Source organism: Dipodomys merriami, unplaced genomic scaffold (genome assembly GCF_024711535.1).
Source record: "Dipodomys merriami isolate MVZ:Mamm:240054 unplaced genomic scaffold, mDipMer1.0.p SCAF_4, whole genome shotgun sequence".
Taxonomy (NCBI): domain Eukaryota; kingdom Metazoa; phylum Chordata; class Mammalia; order Rodentia; family Heteromyidae; genus Dipodomys; species Dipodomys merriami.
Window position 1 is genome coordinate 91,657,357 of NW_027205603.1, and position 20,543 is coordinate 91,677,899.

The 20,543-nt window shown below is 44.1% G+C and overlaps 1 protein-coding gene across 3 annotated transcripts in view; it reads right to left on the reverse strand.

The window, feature by feature from the left end:
• Fam135b (family with sequence similarity 135 member B) overlaps positions 1–20,543 on the reverse strand; it is a 247,518-nt gene that overhangs the window by 75,467 nt on the left and 151,508 nt on the right. For all 3 annotated transcript variants that reach the window (XM_069991457.1, XM_069991456.1, XM_069991459.1), the window contains exon 4: positions 3,018–3,157. In XM_069991457.1, the coding sequence (XP_069847558.1) occupies positions 3,018–3,157 (140 nt within the window). The remainder of the gene's footprint in view (positions 1–3,017; positions 3,158–20,543) is intronic.

A 20,543-nucleotide genomic window follows, 5' to 3' on the forward strand; every position in this document is an offset into this window, starting at 1 on the left:
CTGTGAACCAAGAAGAAATGATCAAGCACAATGCCTGCCACACAGCACCCCCCTCAGCAGTGGAAGATGCTGTTAGTGTTACGATTGCCGCTGTGGTTATTACAGGTCAAGATGAACCCCTAGCACGCTCCTGCCCAACTTCCCTGAACCCTCCTGCATGGGGCTCACCATGACACCTACAATGCCATCTCAAATCCAGGCCTTACAGTCAACTTCCATCAACATATCTCCAAGTAGAAGCCTCCGTTAGGCTTAACTGTGAACCCAGTTGTATGAGCCATTCTATTTTTTTTTATTTTCCTCCAATCATAGGACTTAAACTCAGGGCCTGGGCACTGTCCCTGAGCTTCTTTTTGCTAAAGGTTAGCATACCTACCATAGCGCCACTTCCAGCTTTTTCTGTGTATGTGGTACTGAGGAATGGAACCCAGGGTTTCGGGCATGCCAGGCAAGCGGTCTGTCACTAAGCCACATTCTCAGTTCCTTAGCCATTCTTGCTCCCAAACACCTCTCTCTTTTGCTCACTTGGCCCGCCAATATCTGCCATGATACATGGCGACACTCACAGGCACAGCAGTAGCAGATGCCTTCCCCAGGCCTCAGTCTCCCTCCTCATGTGAGTGCCTACATGACCTTCCTTTAACCCCAGGTCTCTGAGTTTGGGAGGCCTTCTATAGGACAAAGCAAGCACGTAGCCTTCCGTGAGGTTCCTGCGGTTGGTTCCCCTATGCTGTGTCTCCAGCAGTGCTTTCTAGGTCTCTACCTGCATTACTTCTCACGCAGTGAGGATTTCTTCCCCAGATCTTCCTGCTACTTTCCTGCTTTCCAGTGCATGACTATCCTCTATTTCACAAGCACTCCCCGCTTTCTGTAGAAACCCCACACAAGCCTAATGAACCAAACTCTTAGCCCGATCACTGCCTCATATCCTCTGTCTGAATCACTAGGGCATGTAGTAGGTCAAGAATCTTCATCCGCACAGAGGCTGGTTGCAAGATGTGGGCAGATCAAGGTCCCTCACTTTGGAGGACATACCTTTCATTTATTTTATTTTTACCCCTTTTGCAATCTTGTTCACAGAATAAAGCTCTTTTTCCCAAGCAATCCGGTCTTCTTCATGAGAGCAGTAAACATCTGATGGTTAGTTATTTTATCTTTTTCTTCACTTTGGCTGCTAGGAGGTAAGCTATGTGTGGGTCACTATTAGCCAGTACCAGAGGATGTTTCTGCATTCTATTCTGCTCTCATTACTCCAGCCTTGCCTAGCCTTGCCTTTCTCTGTCCCCTTCTCTGGCTCATTCTATTACTATTCTTTTCCTTGAAGTATTCTATGTATTCTGTAAGCCTTCTCAGATCTGCAGTGGGATTACATTGAATACATAAATAAAATATCCACTCTCCTTCCAAACTCAGCTTGCCAGTATTATTTATTCAAGCATCTCTTTGTAGTCTTTATCCATTGACTTCTCTGCATGGTCAGCTCTTCAGTTCACCTGCTGCCTAACTGCATGGGCTGATCTTCAGCTCCATATGCTCTTGGATAAATGTCCATTCTGTAAGTGTTTGTGACTCACGATGATAACAAAATGCACTTTGACTATGCTTGCTGGTCACTGGGTTATAAACAGTGCTTTGGTTGCCATGAACAGATAGCTCTGCATTGGAAATGAGCCAGGGTACTATTTAAAATTCCAGTTTCTTTAACAGACATATCCAATTAATTTTAATTGTCACTGATTTGGATATAACGATTAGTTGTGACATTGTTCACTGCCATTATTCACTGCTCACACAACAATGAATTACTAGCTTATAGTAATGAATACTTTGACATGCAGAAGGAAATAATAGATCCTGTGATACACACTTCCTGTTTGACCTCCAAACATGTTTGGATCTCACAAGGTCAAACTGTGAAGGGCAAGAGCACGACTTGGATAGAATTAAAATGGAACGGTGGGGCAAGATACCTGACATATTGATCTGCACCAGGAATATTCTCTTGTTCACTATGTTATCTCCAGCACATAATATGCACATCACAGGTATTTAATAAACCTTAATAAATATGAGTGGCTTGATAAATGGGTTAAGATTAAGTGATACCTTTTATTTTTGTCCACCCAGGAGAACTTGTCTACTATCCAATTCATAGAAGATATAGACAAAAAGCCACTCAACAAAATGGGCAAAAGAGAACAAGTACTCAATTAGAATTCTACACGCCACCTGGGGACTATGAATGGGGGGCGGGGACTCTAATGAAAGTTTCCTGGAATAGAAGCACTCTTCCCCACGAGGAATGGTCTTCCACCAGGAAACCATCAGCTGACACCTGTCAGCGGGGGCTGAGAGGGGGACCGGGAAAGGAGCAGTGGTGTGGACTCCCCTGGAGGCCTCCAGGGGTCATCTGTGTCCACCCCCCTCTGCCGCACATCCCTCCCTTTTTCCTGATCTGAAAGCCAGCTCCCTTGGGAAACAGCTGGCACATACCAACTTTGTCATCTTGGGCTCATTTTCCCCCATGTGAGCCTTTTGACTTCTTCTTACATGCATCTAGTTTAGTGCCTAGCACCAGCTGACCCATTTGTGTTCTTGCTCAACTACTAACCCCTTGAACGTAAGGCCTTGCTGCCTTCTTCAATCCGTCTCCTATGCCAGGGCCTAGCTCAAGGCACTGCACAATGGAGATGCTCAAAAGCATTTGCTGACAGATTCACGGACAGAGCGCCTGAACAGATGCACACATGGGCAAATGGGGAGTGAGTGTGAGAGGTGGCAAGTTAGTCTTGCTATCTTGGGACTTCACAGAATGAGCAAGTGTGTGAATGGAAGGATGAGTAAAAACACATGAATGAATGCATAAGTAAATGTACAAATGTTCCAACTCACAAATCCCTGTCCGTCAGGATTCAGAGTCCATCTTTAGCTTCTCTGTCACTCACCACTTACCCAAGGATGAGAGGGAACGGTCAGGGGAGGAAACACTTGTTCCCGATGGTAGATTCACGACTTACCCTTTCACCATCTAAGAGCAAATGAGCTCGGAAGAGGACAGCATCGTTTATGGGCACCTCTTCATTCCTGTACAAGATCTGGAAGACGCGGCTGTGCACAGTGCTCTCGTAGACACAGGCTGAATTCACGCTGTTGCTCTCTGCAAAACACGAATGAGCAAAAGCCCATGAGCTCCTACACCTGCAGTCTCATCAGGTGTCTATCCGGTCTCACCAAAGCCAGGACCTGAAACGCCATGAACATTCCCAAAGCTTAACACTTAAGATCACAGATGATGAATCAGACAGCACCATGTCGAGACCGGTGTTCACTGCAGTGGGCTGCGTCGCTGAGAACCTTGTTCAATGCCTTGTTGAAATGCCCCCTTGTCCGTGAGTGCTTCCATAATTCCCCGCCTAGAAACAAGAATGGGGAATAAAAGAGGGAAGAGCATGTCTGTTTCCTCGCTATTGTGAGGGAGCCCTCACCAGAACCTGACCAGGTTGGCACTTGATCTCAGACGGCCAGCCTTCAGAAGTGGGAGCAACCTATTTCTATGTTTATCATATGCCTAACTAGTTTATGGTATGTTATTCCACCAGCCTGAGGTAAGACACTGCTGTATGTCTAGGTATAGTGTAGATTTATCCTCATGCCTATCTACTCAGTAAGTGAGAAAATAGAGCCTTGGATGAATATGTAACATTCCAATTTCAGGCCAGGCATGGTGGCACATGCCAGTGATCCCAGTTACTTGTGAGGCAGAGACAAGAGCAGCATGGTTCAGACTAGCCCAGACAAAAGTCTGTGAGGCTCTGTCTCAGAACTGAGATGGGTGTGGCGGTATACAGCAGAGCAGTTTTTCTTTGCAATTGTGATTGATTCATTTGCTACTTTTGTCTCCATTTGAATTATACATATCCCAGCCATGCAAAGGGAGGATTAGAGGATCATGGTGTGGGCCATGCCAGGTACAAACGAGAAACTATATATCTCTAAAGAAAACTAGAATGTGTATAGCTTGAAGTATGGCTCAAAAAGCACAATATAAGCCTGATAAATATAAGGTCCTCAGTTCAATCCCTGGGGTCGAGGGGAAAAAGAATGAATAATTTCCTAGCAAAGTGTCAGTCCTCTATGAAGCACAGTGGAAAAACAAGAGAGAGCCAGGCGTGCTGGCATAGACCCATAACCCCAGCTACCTGGAGCTGCGGTGGCTCAAGGCCAGCTTAGGTTAAAAGGAACAAGTTACCAAGACTTTAAACTCAACAAATAAAACTTGCCATAATGGGACAGGGTACAGTGATAAATCCCAGCTATATGGGGTCATAATGAGGAATACTATGACCCAGGAAAGTCACAGGAAAAAAATGCACCAAACTTCATCTTAAAAAAATAATTAAAGGAAAATTAAAAGAGGATTGGGGGTAGTGGCTTACACAGTGGAGTACTCGCTTATCTGGCAATCATAAGATCCTGAATTCAAAGCATAGTACAAACAAAAAATAAATACATATACACACATACATATAGGTGTGTGTATGCATACACAAATACATGAACTGTATGACTCACATGGAGGCAAAAGTCACCAAAAATCCATTACAAGAGCAAAGAAAAACTTCTCAGACGGCCCTGTCTCAGATGGCTTCGAGTGCCCTGGAAATAGTAAGAGATCTAATGGTCTCTGTGGCCACCCAATGTGTGACATCTAAGGCGATGCATGAGTAACTTTAGAACAGGAAACAGAATCACATAAAATCCCAAGTTGTTCCCAACGCTGTTAAGATGCACCTGCTCTAATCCGCCCTTCATCGGGAAGGAAATAAAATCGCCAGCCTGATGTGGCCTCTGGAGACCTGTTGGATTCAGATCGATACAGATTTTAAATAGAAATGACTGTGTACAAATACTATGCTGTTTCCATTTGCTACCCCCCGCCCCAGCCCTTGGCCTAGCCTTGTCAGGACCTGGTTGATCTATAAGCCAGACTGACAGTGTGGCAGAGGATGGATGGGGTGAGTTCTCTGGAGGTCAGAGCGGCGTGCGCCGTCTGCTGCCAGGAGGGACAGCAGGCACAACAGTTCAATCACTTGCCTTTTTGGGAAAGTGACGTCACCTCTTAGAACAGCAGCTCTCTATGTGAAAAATAGGCATGTCCACACTCATCTCCTAGGAGTACAGCAGAAATAAATAGGATAAAACAGATCAAGACCCTACAACTTGGCACAAACCAGGTCTGCCATGTACACTGTTATGAAATTTTTCATTGTGTTTGTAGAGATTAAAGTGCTCGGTACTTTCTTCAGAATATACTTCTATCTGTCACATCTTTAAGGAAATGAAAATCTTCTGATGTTGCACAGATTGGACCTGGAGATCCAGCTATGCTTACTGAGGTTTACTAAAGATCATTAAATCCTAAAATGCTCCATTAAGCCCAGAGTAAGGCATCTCTCTTAGGCTCATCACTAAGGATAGACCAACAAGCAGAAGTATCTTTGCAAGAAGGCTCACCCATCACAAGGCACGCTCAGATCATGGGCACGGCAGAGGCAATCTTCCTGCATGGTGCCATTCGCATCCTTTCTTCCTCAGTTAAAAGTGTCCACATTTGGACACCTTGCCCCAACATCTTTATTCTCTCTTTTTTGGGGGTTTGAGGTGATGTAGGAGTCAAACTTAGAGCCTTCTGCTTTCTAGGGAGGCCCTCTGCCACGTGAGCCATGCCTCCAGCCTTTTTGGTTTCAGTTAACTTTCAGATAGTCTCACACATTTTACGTTGGCTGACACTGGACTGTAATCCTCCTATCTCTGCCTCCCTACAGGCATGAGCCAATTCATCCATGTTTTGCTCCCTCTTCCCAGAATCCTGAAGAAAAAGCTATTTCTCCATCCTCCTAAGCAAAGCCACTTCCTGAAATCTATTGCCCTGCATGTGTTGCTCGGTTTGTACAGACTTCCTTTTCAGCCATAAAGGGCCCACGCCTATCATCCGTGTTCTCCTCCTAGACCAAGCCTCAAACACACAGAGACGATGGAAGTACATACCACTGTCCTTCAAGACCAAACCCATTCCTTGAGATGCTGCCCACTACTAGGTACTGAGTGATGAGCCACTGTCTGCTATTTGCTGCTTCTATTCTCTACTTTCTGGAGGCATTTTACATAATACTTGACAACTAGAAATCAAATCCATGTGTGTGTGTGTGTGTGTGTGTGTGTGTGTGTGTGTGTGTGTGTGTGTGTGTGTGTGTGTGATGCGAGAGAGGTGTCAAAGTTGGAACCATAAATAAGAGGAGTCCAGTGAGAGCTTTAAGGGAACTAAAGGACAGGTGGAAAGCAAGTGTGGTAGGAGGAGGAGAAGTCAGGAAATAGAAAAGGAAGGAACAGAGGTGAGAGCAAAAGGCACAGGAGGAGAGAGGAGCTCTTCACTGTCTCCTGTTGTACCAATGTTTCAACAGATTAATATGGGCTTTCAGCATAGAACGCAAGGGTAGAAACAGCTCTATCTTGTTACTTCTCCTAGTCTGCAAAATAAGGCACATGATGACTTAACACAGCTGTGCACCCCCAAGTGTGTGACCCTCCTCTGCTGGGCACCCCTCTAGCTCTGGAAGGTTCTGTGAGCCTAGATTGCAATGTGTGTTCATCTGACACAGACCCAAAGCACCGAGATCCAAGACAACAGCACCCAGGGCCCATTCCTATGGACTGACCACCGTCCCATCCCGAGAACGTGACTCACAGGTGTCCCCCCAACGTTGAGCTTTGTTAAATAATCAAAACTCCCAAGCAGACATCCACTCTGCTCTCCAGCCCCGAGGATGGCTCACTGAGGTCTGGGATGAATTGATGGAAAACTAAAATACAGACTTTCCGCTAGATTTCTTCAAGCCCAGTCCACATTTGTATGAGACACTCTCCACCTTAGAGCCCACAGAAGTGAGAAGACCCCATGGGACCAGGAGTGGATCCTGGTCATGACCTTGGATTTCATAGGCAATATCACTCAAACAGCTTCTTTAGCTAGCTGTGGGCTTATATCCACTACTTCCCGTTGTTATGTAGTTTTGAAAAGACCGGGACATCTGAGCACAAATGAGGCAAGAATCACAGCTTGCCTCATCTGCATAATGAAGGTGAAGTTTAGAAGGGGTGATGAATGAAGAAGTATGTCTTCAGCTGTAAAATTCCCCAAACCCAAACAGATTTCCCCATAGGAGGAAGGTACTAATGCTGCCAACTCCATAGGAAGGTAATGTTCTGTCTGTTTCCAGGAACAGAAAAGTCAGAATGTCACCCTCAAGTTACACTTCATTATGTTTTTCTAGCCATTTCGAGGAAGAAGCAGCAGAGAAATCGCTTTGTAGAAGATGTTCGTTGTGTTTTGGAAGGATGGCCAGATTGACTCCTTGTAGTCTAGACACACTTTCTACTCAGAATCCAGGGTGCAGCTGCCTGTACCTCCATGTAGGTGATGGCCATCCTGGTTACCATGTTACAGGAAGGACCTGGTTAAGAAGCCAAGCACTCCTGGGAGAAGCAGAGCCATGGTCCCTATGTGGGGACTGTTTTTTTTAGCATACTATGTGGAACTAGCAAGGACAATTCATTCCCAGAAATAAAGGTATTTTGAAGAAACATGAAGTCTAGGGTGACAACCTCCCACACTCACAATGGCGCCTTGGTAGAAAGCTGGTTTGGCTCCATTATGTACTGACATGTCCAGAGACTTATCTAAGCACAAAGGAGAGTTATTCTTTGAAGATAATGTCTGAATATGTGGATGTTCTGACTCAGTCCACCTTGTGTTGCTGTTACAGAACACCATAGATTATATGATTTAAAATGAACTGGAAACTGGAGGCTAACAGTTCTGCAGACTGGAAACATCAAGGTATCCCTCGTTGCATCACCCCTGATGAAAAGCAGAGGGGCCAAGAGATAAAGGTGGATTCCCAGTCCTTCTGTAATGACAACAGTAACGCCCTTAGGGATGGAGTCCTTGTGGCTAGACCAAGTCTCGCACAGGTCCCACCTCCCCACACTGTTACCATGACAACTAAATTTCATATTGAATCTTGGGCATGACAAATGTTCAAACACCATACCTACCAAAATAGTCATAAGCTGGGAGCTCAGGATGGGGGCTCCAGATGCCTGGGCTGGCATTTTACAACCATTCAGTTGTAAGCCTCTTCATGAGTTCTAACATTCCTCACTGCAACCGAGATTTCTGGGTGCCAGAGAGAGGACCCAGCAGCAAGGGACCTCTCATCTGGTATTCAGAAAAGCACCCCTGTTGATGGGTAAGCCCAGACCCTCTCGGATAACATGAGATGGAGCAAGGTGTCACTTCTGACACCAAAGCATTCCAATATGCAAGCACTTGATTTGGAAGCAAAGTTATTGTACTCACACCTTCAATTTGTGAAGCACAGCACATAGGTTAACAGGTCAATAAAGACTAGCCATTGTTTGGGCAATTCTGGTGAATATCAAATATGTTTGCTTTGTAACTAAAATGCCACATGTTCGATGGAATGCGGGTGAGTTTGCTTTACTGAACACAGACATCAATTTATAAATTTATATAAACTTACCCATAATCAAATATATTTATGTTTTTGCTATAAAACATAATTCGTACATTTGCTAAATACTTCCTGATCACCTCATGTTTTCCATGTCTCAAGCAGGATACTGGGAGAACAAGCAAAAATTATGCTGTTGTGGGGAGATTTAACTGCCCATAGTGCTGGCTGGGAAAAATGGAGCAAGATTTTTCTTCAACTCCACAGTCATGTACCTATCTTCATAAATATATTATCTCTCTGACATTGCATTATTAGTAACATCTCATAAGAACTAATTTAAATGATTTAATTGTGTCAATAAATTATGTACAAAAAATTAGCTAAAGTATAGGTATTATTAACCATAAGAATTAGAAATATTACTTTTCTGCAATATCAATGCAAAATCAATTTATTCATTGTAAGTAGCCTGGGGTTAGTCTGAGCTCCACATATTTTATAAACCTTATACAAATGGGCAAAATTTTGTTTTAACTATAAGAAAACTCAGAGTCATAGTTTATAACAATCTTCAATGTCAAATATAAGACTCCATCATCTTGGGGTCTTAAAAAACTTCTTCCATTTGGTATTCAGTCATTTTCTATTTAAGTAAACAATCCCCTAGGAAATACATTAAGTATAATGCTGTTGCTGGTGAGAATCCAACACTAATGAGGAATATTCTTCAATATTTAGTTTAGTTTTTCTCAACTTTTTTCTCTCCTAACTTGGCTTTCACTACTCTTACCCTTCTATTTTATGGAAAAATAACAACTCCTAAAATAATGAAAGTCAACTTTCCATAGCTCAGCCACTCAGCTATGTATCAATTACTCAATTAATTATTATTGAACGCAGGGCTGAGGGGTGGTGACCTGCCAAGGTCATCTGGGGTTCGAGGGAGGTCTAGTTAGGTAGTATTAGCAATAACAATTGCTGAATCTTAGTTACTCTGCAAGAAACTCAGGTTACAAAGCATACAATGACCGGCAGAAATTTATATTTACAGGAGTGCAACTGAATCAGAGTCCAGTTAAAAGCACCATTTAAACTGCTGACAAAGAGCAAGGCTATTGCTGCAATTTAGCTGTAAGCATTTTCCTATCAACACTGAGTGGGTTTAATTACTTAATTATAAGCCATTGTGATCTACCTATTAAATGGAGCCCATAAGTCCAGCACTTGATAATGCTCTATTAGCTAATAATGTCTGCTGCTCTCCTATCTCAGATGCAAAAGGACAGCATGTTTCCCAGGGCACACTCTAGTCATCTAACAGTTGGGATTGGGGGAGAGGCTTGAGATTGGTCCCTACCCATTGGGCTGTCTCAGGTATTTTAATTTGTATTTCAGTAAGAGGCCATGGTATGCGCTTTTACCACTTTTTTTTTAATGGCACAAAATAATGGATTTGAATGAAAAGATGTGTGATTGAAATTGGCCTGGCCCCTGTGTACTGTGTCCCTGCAACTAAAGAACTTGCGAACAGGCCTCATTTTCCTCATGGGGAACTGGGAATGGGAGAGTAATTCCAAGAGCCCAGGTTGCAGAAGGTGACTGAGATGATGCTCTTGAGACAAGATGTAAAAGATAAAGGGCCATCAGAGAATGGAAATGGACAGATGAGCTTCTAGATAGGGGAGCATGACAATTAAACATGACTACAGTGCACTCCCAGTGGGAGTGCGTGTACACACACACACACACACACACACACACACTGCATGTATGTCGGTGTCACAGAGCGTTAATTCCTGAGATACTGGGAAGGAAGGATGCTGGTTTCAGGGCCGTGTGCTGTGCCTGGATGGGACACGGAGGCTCCTTACTAACATCTAAGGGACCTGAGGGAGACTTCAATCTCCCAGCCTCAGCTCTTGCAAAATAGCAATAACAGTGTGACACTTCTTGACAGCATAATAGTCCCTTCATGCCCTACTTTTCCCCTAATGAAGGGCATCTAAGTTCAGGGCCTCTCCCACCTCACTGCTGTTCCTTTTCCCCTTCTTCTGCACCTCCTACCTCTCTGTGCTGTACACCTCAAGTCACTGTCCCACTCATTTTCTCCTTCAAAATCTCTATGCCTCTGAGGAAAGAACTTCTAGAAGAGGGTAAATTAGATGAGTCTTTAATGTATCAGAAGAGAGCTTAGTGGAAAAAGTTCTAAAAATAACAGAAAATTCAAAAGTATTTCTATCCTACCCACTTGGGGCCAGCATTCTGTAAGACTTCTGAAAACTGTGAGTAACACCAGGTCTAACTAGAAAGAACCTTGTATTCATCATGGCAAGGTCACTGTGAGCCAATACCTACTCCTTGCCTATGTATATAGAACATGGAAAAGTTGTATTCATGTATAGTGTCAGACTCAGTACCTATGACTACCCAGTAATTAGAGTCTAACTCCCTTTTATGATTAAAAAAAAGGTTTATAAAAAATAAGTCCTTGTTATTGAAGAAAATGAGGATGATGCTAACCCGAGTCTGTTGATCTCCCTGTCCTTAGAACAGAGATCTAACCTTCCTTAATTCACCTTACCACAGCTGCATAATTGACCAGGTGCACATAGATCCGCTACATTGCTGCAAGCATGAGGTTCAGCAGGTGTCACTGCTGAGGAAGACATCATCGTCATGCAAGGAAGCAGGGTGCTGCTGGGCCACCCTGGGGAGACACCCTGGTGTCTGCCGATTCTGTGCACACCTGACATTGTCAACAGTATACATGAGGAGTATGGGTGCTTTCAGGGATGTGCTGGTTACATGTTTAGTATTTTTCTCTGAATGATGAATGGTGCTGGATGGGAGAAAGCCTATGGTCAGTAATGAATGCTTTTTCACTTTATGCTGGGACAGTTAGAGCAACCTGGCTGAAAAACACAGCTTTGAAATAGATTTTAAGAAAAATAGGCACGTACTAAGCCCTGCATCCTTCCTTAATGATCAGCACCAGTGAGATGATGGCTGTCACAGGCCCACTAGTTCCCAAGACTGTGGGATGGCTGGGTGGAGTGAAGGCAGGGTGGAGTGAAGGCCGGAAGTGTAGAATTTCAGACCAAGAGGTTTCCCAGAACACACAGCAGAGACTCTTCCATTGAGCAACAGCTGTGAATGGAATGGAAAGGTAATGGGGTGGCTCAGCCAAGGCCAGGCCTGAGTCGGAGTAACCCATCAGAAATCAGATTGCTGCCTGTGCTGGAATTCTCAGACACACAGACCACCAGGAAGCACAGACTAAGGAGGCATGAGCTGGAGGGAGGTCAGAGAAGAGCCGGCCCTGGAGTGAGTCCCAGGTCCAGGCACGTCTCCCTGTCTCTCTGTCTCTCCGTGGTGCTTGGATCTGAAGCACAAGCAATGGGAGAGAGGAGGCGTGTCTGCTGAAATTGCTGCCAGTATCTGGGAGCAGGTCGCCCTGCAGCTTAGAGGGAGGGAGATCGAGAGGAAAACATGTGAAACTGAGGAGACAAAATCGGTAGCGGCTGAGACAGGGGTCCAAGGGACTGAGCTGCCCCTGGGGCATGGGAACACCTCATTAACTTATCCAGAACCAACGGACAGCCACAGCAGCAGCTAGCAGCAATGGTTACGTCAGCATCTACGCTGAGCTTTCCAAATCCCCCGGCGCACACCACAATGGCCCAAATCCCAACCCCCTCCAGCACATCGTGTTCACTGCAGCCCACATGTAAAGGATCCGTGCCAGGACAGAACCCTGGCTCACTACTGTGCCCGGCATGTGCTCTGATAGGCTCATACCCGGGCCGTACCACGGGCTCTGTCATCATTAGAATGCTAGCATGGTCTAGATATGGGCCCTCACACATCGGAGGGGAATGTGAGGCACACGAGGAGAGAGGCAGCAAGCAAGGGTACACCCGGTCACAGAACAGTTCAATGAAGGCTTGGGTGGGGGAAGAAGCAGCGGACTCAGCCCTTACAGGGAGCTGCTCATCGTGTTCCAGAGCGGGCCCGGCTCAGCCCCTGACAGCGGAAGCCCTCGCCTCTGTGGAAGGCAGAGGCAGAGCCACTGCCTGCTTTCACCTGCTCAGCAGTGACACAGTCCACCCCCCATCCCCCCACCCCACGCGTGATGTGTGTACGGCAAGGCTCTGCCTTCCTCTGTGGCTTCTAGCTAACAGGCCAAGGTCACCGTGGGCCAGAGAACAGCCGCTGTGCTCCTGGGAACTGCTGGGGGCGGAGGGGGGACATAATTGGGTGGGGACACTGCAGCTCCTACAAATATTTGATTAACTGCATTTGCTGCTAAACTTAGCTCTCCTTGGGAAACATATGGCTGAGGCAGATGGCTCAGGAAAGCCTGAATCACATAAACAGGGCTCTCTGCCTCCCGTTTGCTGAGTCTCCTGATGACTTAGTGAAAGGATGGGTTTCAGGCTTGGAGGATGGAGCCTGGCTTATCCTGTCTCCCAGGAAGTCCACACTGTGTTTCAGGCCTACCTCATGCCTGCTGCTTGCAAGGGAACACAGTTTGAGGTGGATTCAGGATCATTCTGAGGACTTGGCAGGAAACAGAGGCAGCGCCAGAGAACTAACTCCTCCATGTGAGATGAGTTCACTGCCGCCGATGTTATTAAGCACCGTTGCCAACTTCACAGCGGTCGGGTCACTTGGAGCTGCGGATGGTCATGCATGCTATAAATATTTGCCCAGCCCGGATGATGCACAAAGCAAAAGCCTGTGTTGAATCCCTGCCTTGCCAGCAGTGTTCATTCTGGCCTTTCAGGATGCATAAACCATAGAAAATAATATAGGTTTTTGTCCTAAAGTGCAACGTAAGTGAGATTTACAAGATTCAGTATTGAAAGAGAATCTAAAAAGAAGGTCCAGCGGATTAATCAGAACCATGTCTTGATTGTGAATCCCTAGGACTACTGATGATTAAATACCAGGAATGACAGGGAAAGAGAGACCAAGAATGGCCTGGAAATATTTTATTACTCTCACAGGCAAAGGGAAGTGTGAGAGGAATACACTTAGGAAGTGTAGTGAAGGGTTCTAAGGGGACACACTAGATTTATAATCTGTGTTCGTCGTAAAAGAATAATGCCAAGTAAGTAAAGGCCCATTCTCACTCAGGAAAGAGATGATACTGGCATTCTTAGCTTATATGCCCAGTAAATATTGAGTCTCAGAAATGGATCAATGGGCTCATCTTCTATGCCCAGGACGATCTGCATCTACATTATTGTAATACCCGGCCTGGCAGCTCCAGCCTTATGTGTGTCTTTCTATCAGTCATCCATGGACTTCTCCAAAAATGGGGTTTACATTACTCTTTAACCTGTTCTTGCCCGCCGATGGGGGAACTTTCAGGCACAGGAGGCATGCAATTCGTATTGTTTAATTAATGGGTATCCTCAGCCTCATCTCAAATCTCTGCTCCTTAATGATCTCTCACCTGTCCCTTGAAGATTGTCTCAGCTGGAAGGCAGCTTTAGCACAGCTACTGGCATTACAGCATCAAAATCAAACGCGAAGGCACTGTGGACATTTGCAGGCCGTTTGTTTTGAGTCAAATGCTCTTAATATGCAAAATCCCAGCAATAATCTCTGCTTTGAGAGGATTGTTTTGGAGATTAGATGAGACAGTGATGCAATCCATCACTACTAAGGACACACAGGGACCCGGCCTCCCTCATCTCCCCTGACCCTGTGCTCCTATGCTCTATGTCAGCCCCCCCCCCTCGTGCTTGGCTTCTCCCTTCAGTCTCTCTTCCCAGTCCACCTGTTTGTTCCCATTCATCATTCTGTAAGACACTCAGTGTCTTCTTGAATGCTTGTGGGCCATGTTGATTAGCTCCAAAGGAGAGCTGAGTGATCATTTCAGAAAGCAACTTTTCATTTCTTATCACTCAGCCACTATCCGACAGCCAAGAATTCAGGCACCCACCATAGGGGGCCAAGTTAAAAAGGCATCCGAAAGTTAAGAGAAAGTTCCACAGACTCGTTTCACAGATAGGAAATAGGACTGACAGTTATGGAGAGCCCAGTCCAAATGGCCAGCTACAGAGTCCTAAATGCACCCTCGAGTCCAGTACCGTCCTCAGGTCTCACACCTCTCGGATGCTCACTGGGCCACTAAGTGACTATTCCCACGGCTCTCTCAGTGCTACAACTCTCATCTAAAAGGTGCCATTGCACCTGTCCAGGTACTGGCCAACACTTAGCTGGTTGGCTTCAAAATGTATACATAGGTCCACCCATCTATAGGTCACTATCCACAACATCTACTGGTGCACCATCACATCAATGATCAGCCAGCGTGCTCTCCAGGGCTCCATTATTTTCTTCACATCCTCAACTTGGCACAGACTCAGGCATGCCAACTTGCTCTTCAGATACCTTGGCTGCTGTCACTTGGCCTTCTGGAAGCTGCTAGAAAACAAGGTCAGAGGACTTCTCAACATTGGTTAAATATCCTACTCTCCACTGCGCTTCCAGATGCCATTCTTTTACCTTTCTCCTGATCCTCCTCAGGTGTGACTTGCTTACTCACGTGTCTCTGTGAGCTTCTGAGAGTTCAGGCCTGCTTTTTCATCCCAGGACTATAAGACATGGTACTGGACTTAAAAAAAAAACAAATGAAGTCTTAATGACTTGTGCAGTTCAACTGTTTCTGCTGCTTCATTTTTACAAATTCAACCTTTTCTCGTAGATCAGTTCCTTTCTTGATGTATTCAGCATTCTTTCAGGAGACAGAAAATGCACTAAATCCATATTTCCATATTTTCAAGCCTACCCGCGCTGCTGTGCTTGGTTAGCAGGGGATGTCTCCTCTGGGTGATCCTTGGTGTTTTATCATTCTTCAACACTCCACAACCTGGTTTCTGTCTCTTTAGAACCACAAAAAAATTCAAACCAGATGATTAGTGCCCTATGTGTTGGTAAAAGTACAAGGAAGTTTTCAATCCACATGAACTTGGATGTGCAGCAGCATTCTGCAATGCCAAGGAGTCTCTCTTGGAAATAGGCTAAAAATAAAACTTTCCTAGATTTCCTCTTTACCCTCTCCAGTAGCTCTCCACTGACTCCTCGTCGCTCACCGTCAAAGTTAACAAGCTTTCGCTTGCCCCAGGCTTACTCTTCTCCCTTTAGTAGTGTTTATTTTCATAGAGCAAAATACCACTTGGACAATAGCGCTTATGTGAGAGTAGGAAATATGATTCTTTGGGGCATCTTGCAAGGCTGAAACAGACAGTGGTAGCTATCCACAGGCATTGCTGACATTTATGCCACTACCCCAGACTTTTCCTCTACATTCAAGACCTGTAAGGTAAATCACCGACTTGGAATGTTTTTGCTTAGGTGTTCCGAGGTAATATACATTGAGGATGCTTAACCATGAACTACCTTTGTGGAGAAACAGTAACTTCAGAGGAACATTGAAGCTTCCCTTGAGGATGGTAAATTGACTTTTAAAATATGACACAGAGATATCACATATGACAGAATTCATAAGTAAAATTTCATTGAAATTATTGTTTTTTTTCTTCCAGAAAGATGTGGTCAAGAAAGTAGAAAAATAAGCCACAGACTGGGAAAAATCATTTGCAAAAGGACTAAATGACAAAGGACTGTCATCTTAAATATACAAAACTCTCTTAAAGCTCAACAAAGAAAGAAAACAATGGGATTTTAAAAGTAGGCCAAAGAGTTGAACTGACACTTCACCAAAGAAGGTCTGAAGATGAGGAACAGGCACAAGAGTAGATGTCCTACATTGTAAGTCATCGAGAAATGCAAATAAAGTTAATTAAATAATACTATATGTCTACAAAAATGAGTAGAATCCTAAACGCCAGAACATACCTGGGAGTCTGTGGAGAAACAAAAACTTTCTCACTGATTAATGTCATGAGTACACAAGGCGCAACAGCCACTTTTGGAGACAGTTTGGTGCTTTTTTTCCCCAAAGTAAACATATATTTACTGTGTGACCCAGCAATCACGCTCCTTGGTATTTTCCAGAGTTGAAAATTTATGTCTGCATAAAAAGCTACGCTTAACGACTCCTAGACTTTATCCATAACTGTCAAAACTTAAAAATGGTCAAAGTATCCTTCAGAAGGCCTATCAATAAATAAATCAGTGGATCCTGACAGCGGAATATTATGGAAGATTGAAAAGAAAAGCTCTTCAGGGCCATGAAAAGACATGAAGGGAACTGAAGTGTAGATTGCTAGGTGGGGGGGGGGGGGGAAGAAAATGGGAAAAGATTACTGACTGGATGGTTCTAACTCTATGAATTCTAGAAAAAATAAAATTATGGGGACAATAAAAGATCAGCCTAAACACTCCAGCTGTGGGATGTCGGGGTGGCAAAGGATGGCCGGTGCCGGTTCAGCGGCGGTGAGATCAAGACCACTCTGACGCGCCAGGCTGACAATGGAGGAAGCTTCCGTGTACTGAGAGAAGGTGACACCAGAGCCATGTCAGTGTCGACCTCTCCATTTTGTAGCCAACCTAAAACCTGCATGTGTTACAAGTACTCATGTTAAAAATAATGTTATTATTGAACAACACGTCGAACAAATTCCACGTCCTCATGAGTGACATCGATTCTTTCTTAAGCTGGCTCCTTTGGGCAGAGGCTCTGTCATGGCCGGTGCAGGCAGGGATGTGAGTCCCTTGGAGATGTTCTCTGTCACTTCCTGGGTGTGCTGTCTCATCAAACGCTCCTCCTCCCTTCCAACTCAATCACCAACAAACACATCCGCATGCTCTTGGCTGCCCCCCGAGGTTCGGCAGCCTTTGTTTGCTCAGTGGCCTCTCGTGCAGATGGTCCACCTGTCCCCCCACAGATTTCCCTCCAAAGAATCATCTACGTGTTCCAAGCTGCACCATTCTTCTCAGGAGAAAGGGGGAAAAGGCAAATAGAGTCTTCAAAGCCTATTTGTCCTTCCTCCCTACCCCAGTCCTCAGGCCATTCCTTGCTGTGCGCCCACTTTCTCCACTTCCAGTGCCCACGTCACGGGCACTGTACTGCTCCCTCTTCCTGGGATGGCTCTTTCTGTCTCTGCCGAACAGTACGACTTCTGCTCATTCTTCACTTTCAGTGCCAGCATTTCCTCCTGCACCAGCTCTTCGTTCATCTCCCGTACACATGCAAGCATCTCCCTCCGCTTTGTAACATTGATTGTGACTATTTGTATAGTTTCCTACTTTATTAGTCTAAGTCCAGTATGAATTCTAGGTTCATTTTTTCTCAAACATACCCAATACATTGTGTAGCATATGGTTATTACACACATATACACACATACACACATGTGAGCATAAACACACAGTGACATATATTTACTATGTGACCTGTTTGAAAAACAGGTCAATTTTTTTGTTCTTAATATATATTTTTATTATAAAGATACTGTACAGAGGGGTTATAGTTACATGAGCAAGGTAATGAGTACATTTCCTATTGAGCATTGTTTTTCCCCTACCATCCCTTTCTTCCCCACCTCCCCAACTCCCTTTCCTCCCCCCAACAAAGATGTAAAGTTCATTTTCAACATACTGTCTTGTATATCTCATTGTTACAATGGGTCATCCTGTATCCTTATTTCAGCATTTTGTTATTTCCCTTCCTCTCTCCAAATTAGAAAAATGTATGTACAAGATGCAGGACACCGGAATCAAATACAGTGGAAACCGGGGTTGTACCGTGGCGGAGGAACATACAAAGAAACAAAAAATAATCACATAGTACATTATCAGTACATTAAAAAGAACAGCAACAAGGTCCATTTTTAAAAAGGATTTTTTTTCTGTCTTGACCTTTTAAAATGTCATAAAAATACAGAGAAATCTAGTTATTCACTTGGTGAAATAAAGTCTACTTAGCTGGCAAAAAAAAAAAAAAACAAAACCCCAAAACGAAATTCAGAAACACCCAACGCATCAGCTCTACTCATTTTTAAGTCTTCTGAGATTTCCTCTTCTGAAAAAATGGGAGCAGAGACTTTGTTATAAGATTATTATGAAAATATAGAGTAAGACCTACAAGATACCTAATAGAGTGCACGGCATATGAAGTTGTTCAGCTGATAGAAATTCATGAGTGTTATTACAACCAATCCATGAAACACTGGGTCAGACCTTGGCACATCGTTCAGAAGGCTGAGACAATGTACATTTACTTCAAGAAAGATAAACAAGAACATTCATTTCCAGGAGTATGACTTTGATTGTGCCTAAAACTTTCACCCTATCAACCTGAATTGCTCTAAACCAACCCCATCAATATTGGAATGTGTATTGGAAGCAGCTTTCAATGGTACTTCAGTGAAAGGGAAAGGGGCCTTAAGCCAGGTCCTCACATTTACCTGCTCTTTCCATCTACCTATTAACTCTGCCTCCAAACACAAATATTGAATGACTATGGCCTACCTGACCCTTGAGTTATGGCCATGAGCAGGACAATTTCTGACCACAATTTCTACTCTATAGAAAACCAAAAACAACCCCCCCACACACACACAAACCGATCACCTAGATAATGCCATAAATCTTAAAGATAACAAAATATAACCTATTGATTTGTGGTTTGGTGATTTACAGTCCAAAGATAAACTTTAGACTGGTTGTGCAGATTGAGACTTGATTTGAAGCTAGAACAGACGTGCCAAACAAACATGGTGGAAAAGAGTCAAAGCAGACACGGGCGCGGTTACCTGGCCATGGTGGCTCCTGGATGCCTTGGTCAAGTCTGAGGAGTGACATGTCAGGTAAGGAGGGAGGAAAGGACATTAGACACAACAAAACATCTCATTCAGAAAGAGCTGTAGCTGTGGAATCCGTCTCTATGCCCCTGGGCAGAGGAGGGAAAAGATGTTGCCTCCTTTATTCCAAATATCAACCTCCTAGCTGGACACCTTCATGTAGATACAATGTGAGGACCAGGGGCTCAGTGCCTCTATCACCCCTATGAAAGCTAAGGTAGCTGCAAAACTGAACAGATCTAGAGGAATAATCGTAGATACTTGCAAGGTGCTGAGCCAGTGGGACAGTACAGTATGGACCTGTGCTGTTTAATGTCTAAGAGTCCAGCAGGCAGAGTCCAGTTCCCAAATGCAGGTCAAGACAGCAGTGAGCTGCAGGGGTGACCAGGATATTGAAGTCAAATAGATCTGACAACAAATCTGACACATCCTCTTACCCTGTTAAGCCTCTAAATGGCAAAGACTGTCAACCAGAGGACCAGGCTGTTGGAAAGAATATTGATTGTCTTAAACAAGCTAGTAGGCAAAAGCTTCATTGTGTTAAACGTTAAGCATTTAAAATGTGTGTGTGGCAAAAATTACCTAAACCCAAATTAAACAAGAAGCTGCAGACTAGAGGATTTATTTTTCTATAGTTCACAGCAAAAAAGGGAAAAAAAAGAAAGAAAAAAGAAGAAAAGGGCGGTGTAATCAAAGACAAACAGAAAACAAAATTATGTAATTAAGAAGGAAGCTATGTAAAGAAAAATAAAAGCTATCAATGGAAAATTCATGAGAGGGAAATAAAGTAGTTAATAACATAAAAAGTAGTCGATCTTCTTTGTAATTAAAAAAGGCAAATTAAAATAAGACTATTTTTTACTGGTTTGGGGAAATAAATATTCTCATAAACTGCTAGTGGAAGTGCAAAATGAGACTCTGAAGTATGTTTTGGCAGTCTTTTTCAAACAAATTTAACTCTTGCTACCTCCCTAGAGAAGCAACTCATACACTGACATAAAGCAGTAAATGCAAAAATACTTACTCAACCATTATTTGTAACTCTGCCCAAGCAGTGGCCTAGTAGTGCACATTTAAGAATTGGCTTTCCAGAAAAGTGCACCTGCTTTATAAAGCGTGCAGGCCTCTGGGTACAAACAGCCCTACCTTTGGCCATTTGCAAGTTACCAAAGTGAAGTCACTAACTGCAAAGAAAATCAACTCCCATGAGTGGACACAAACTGGT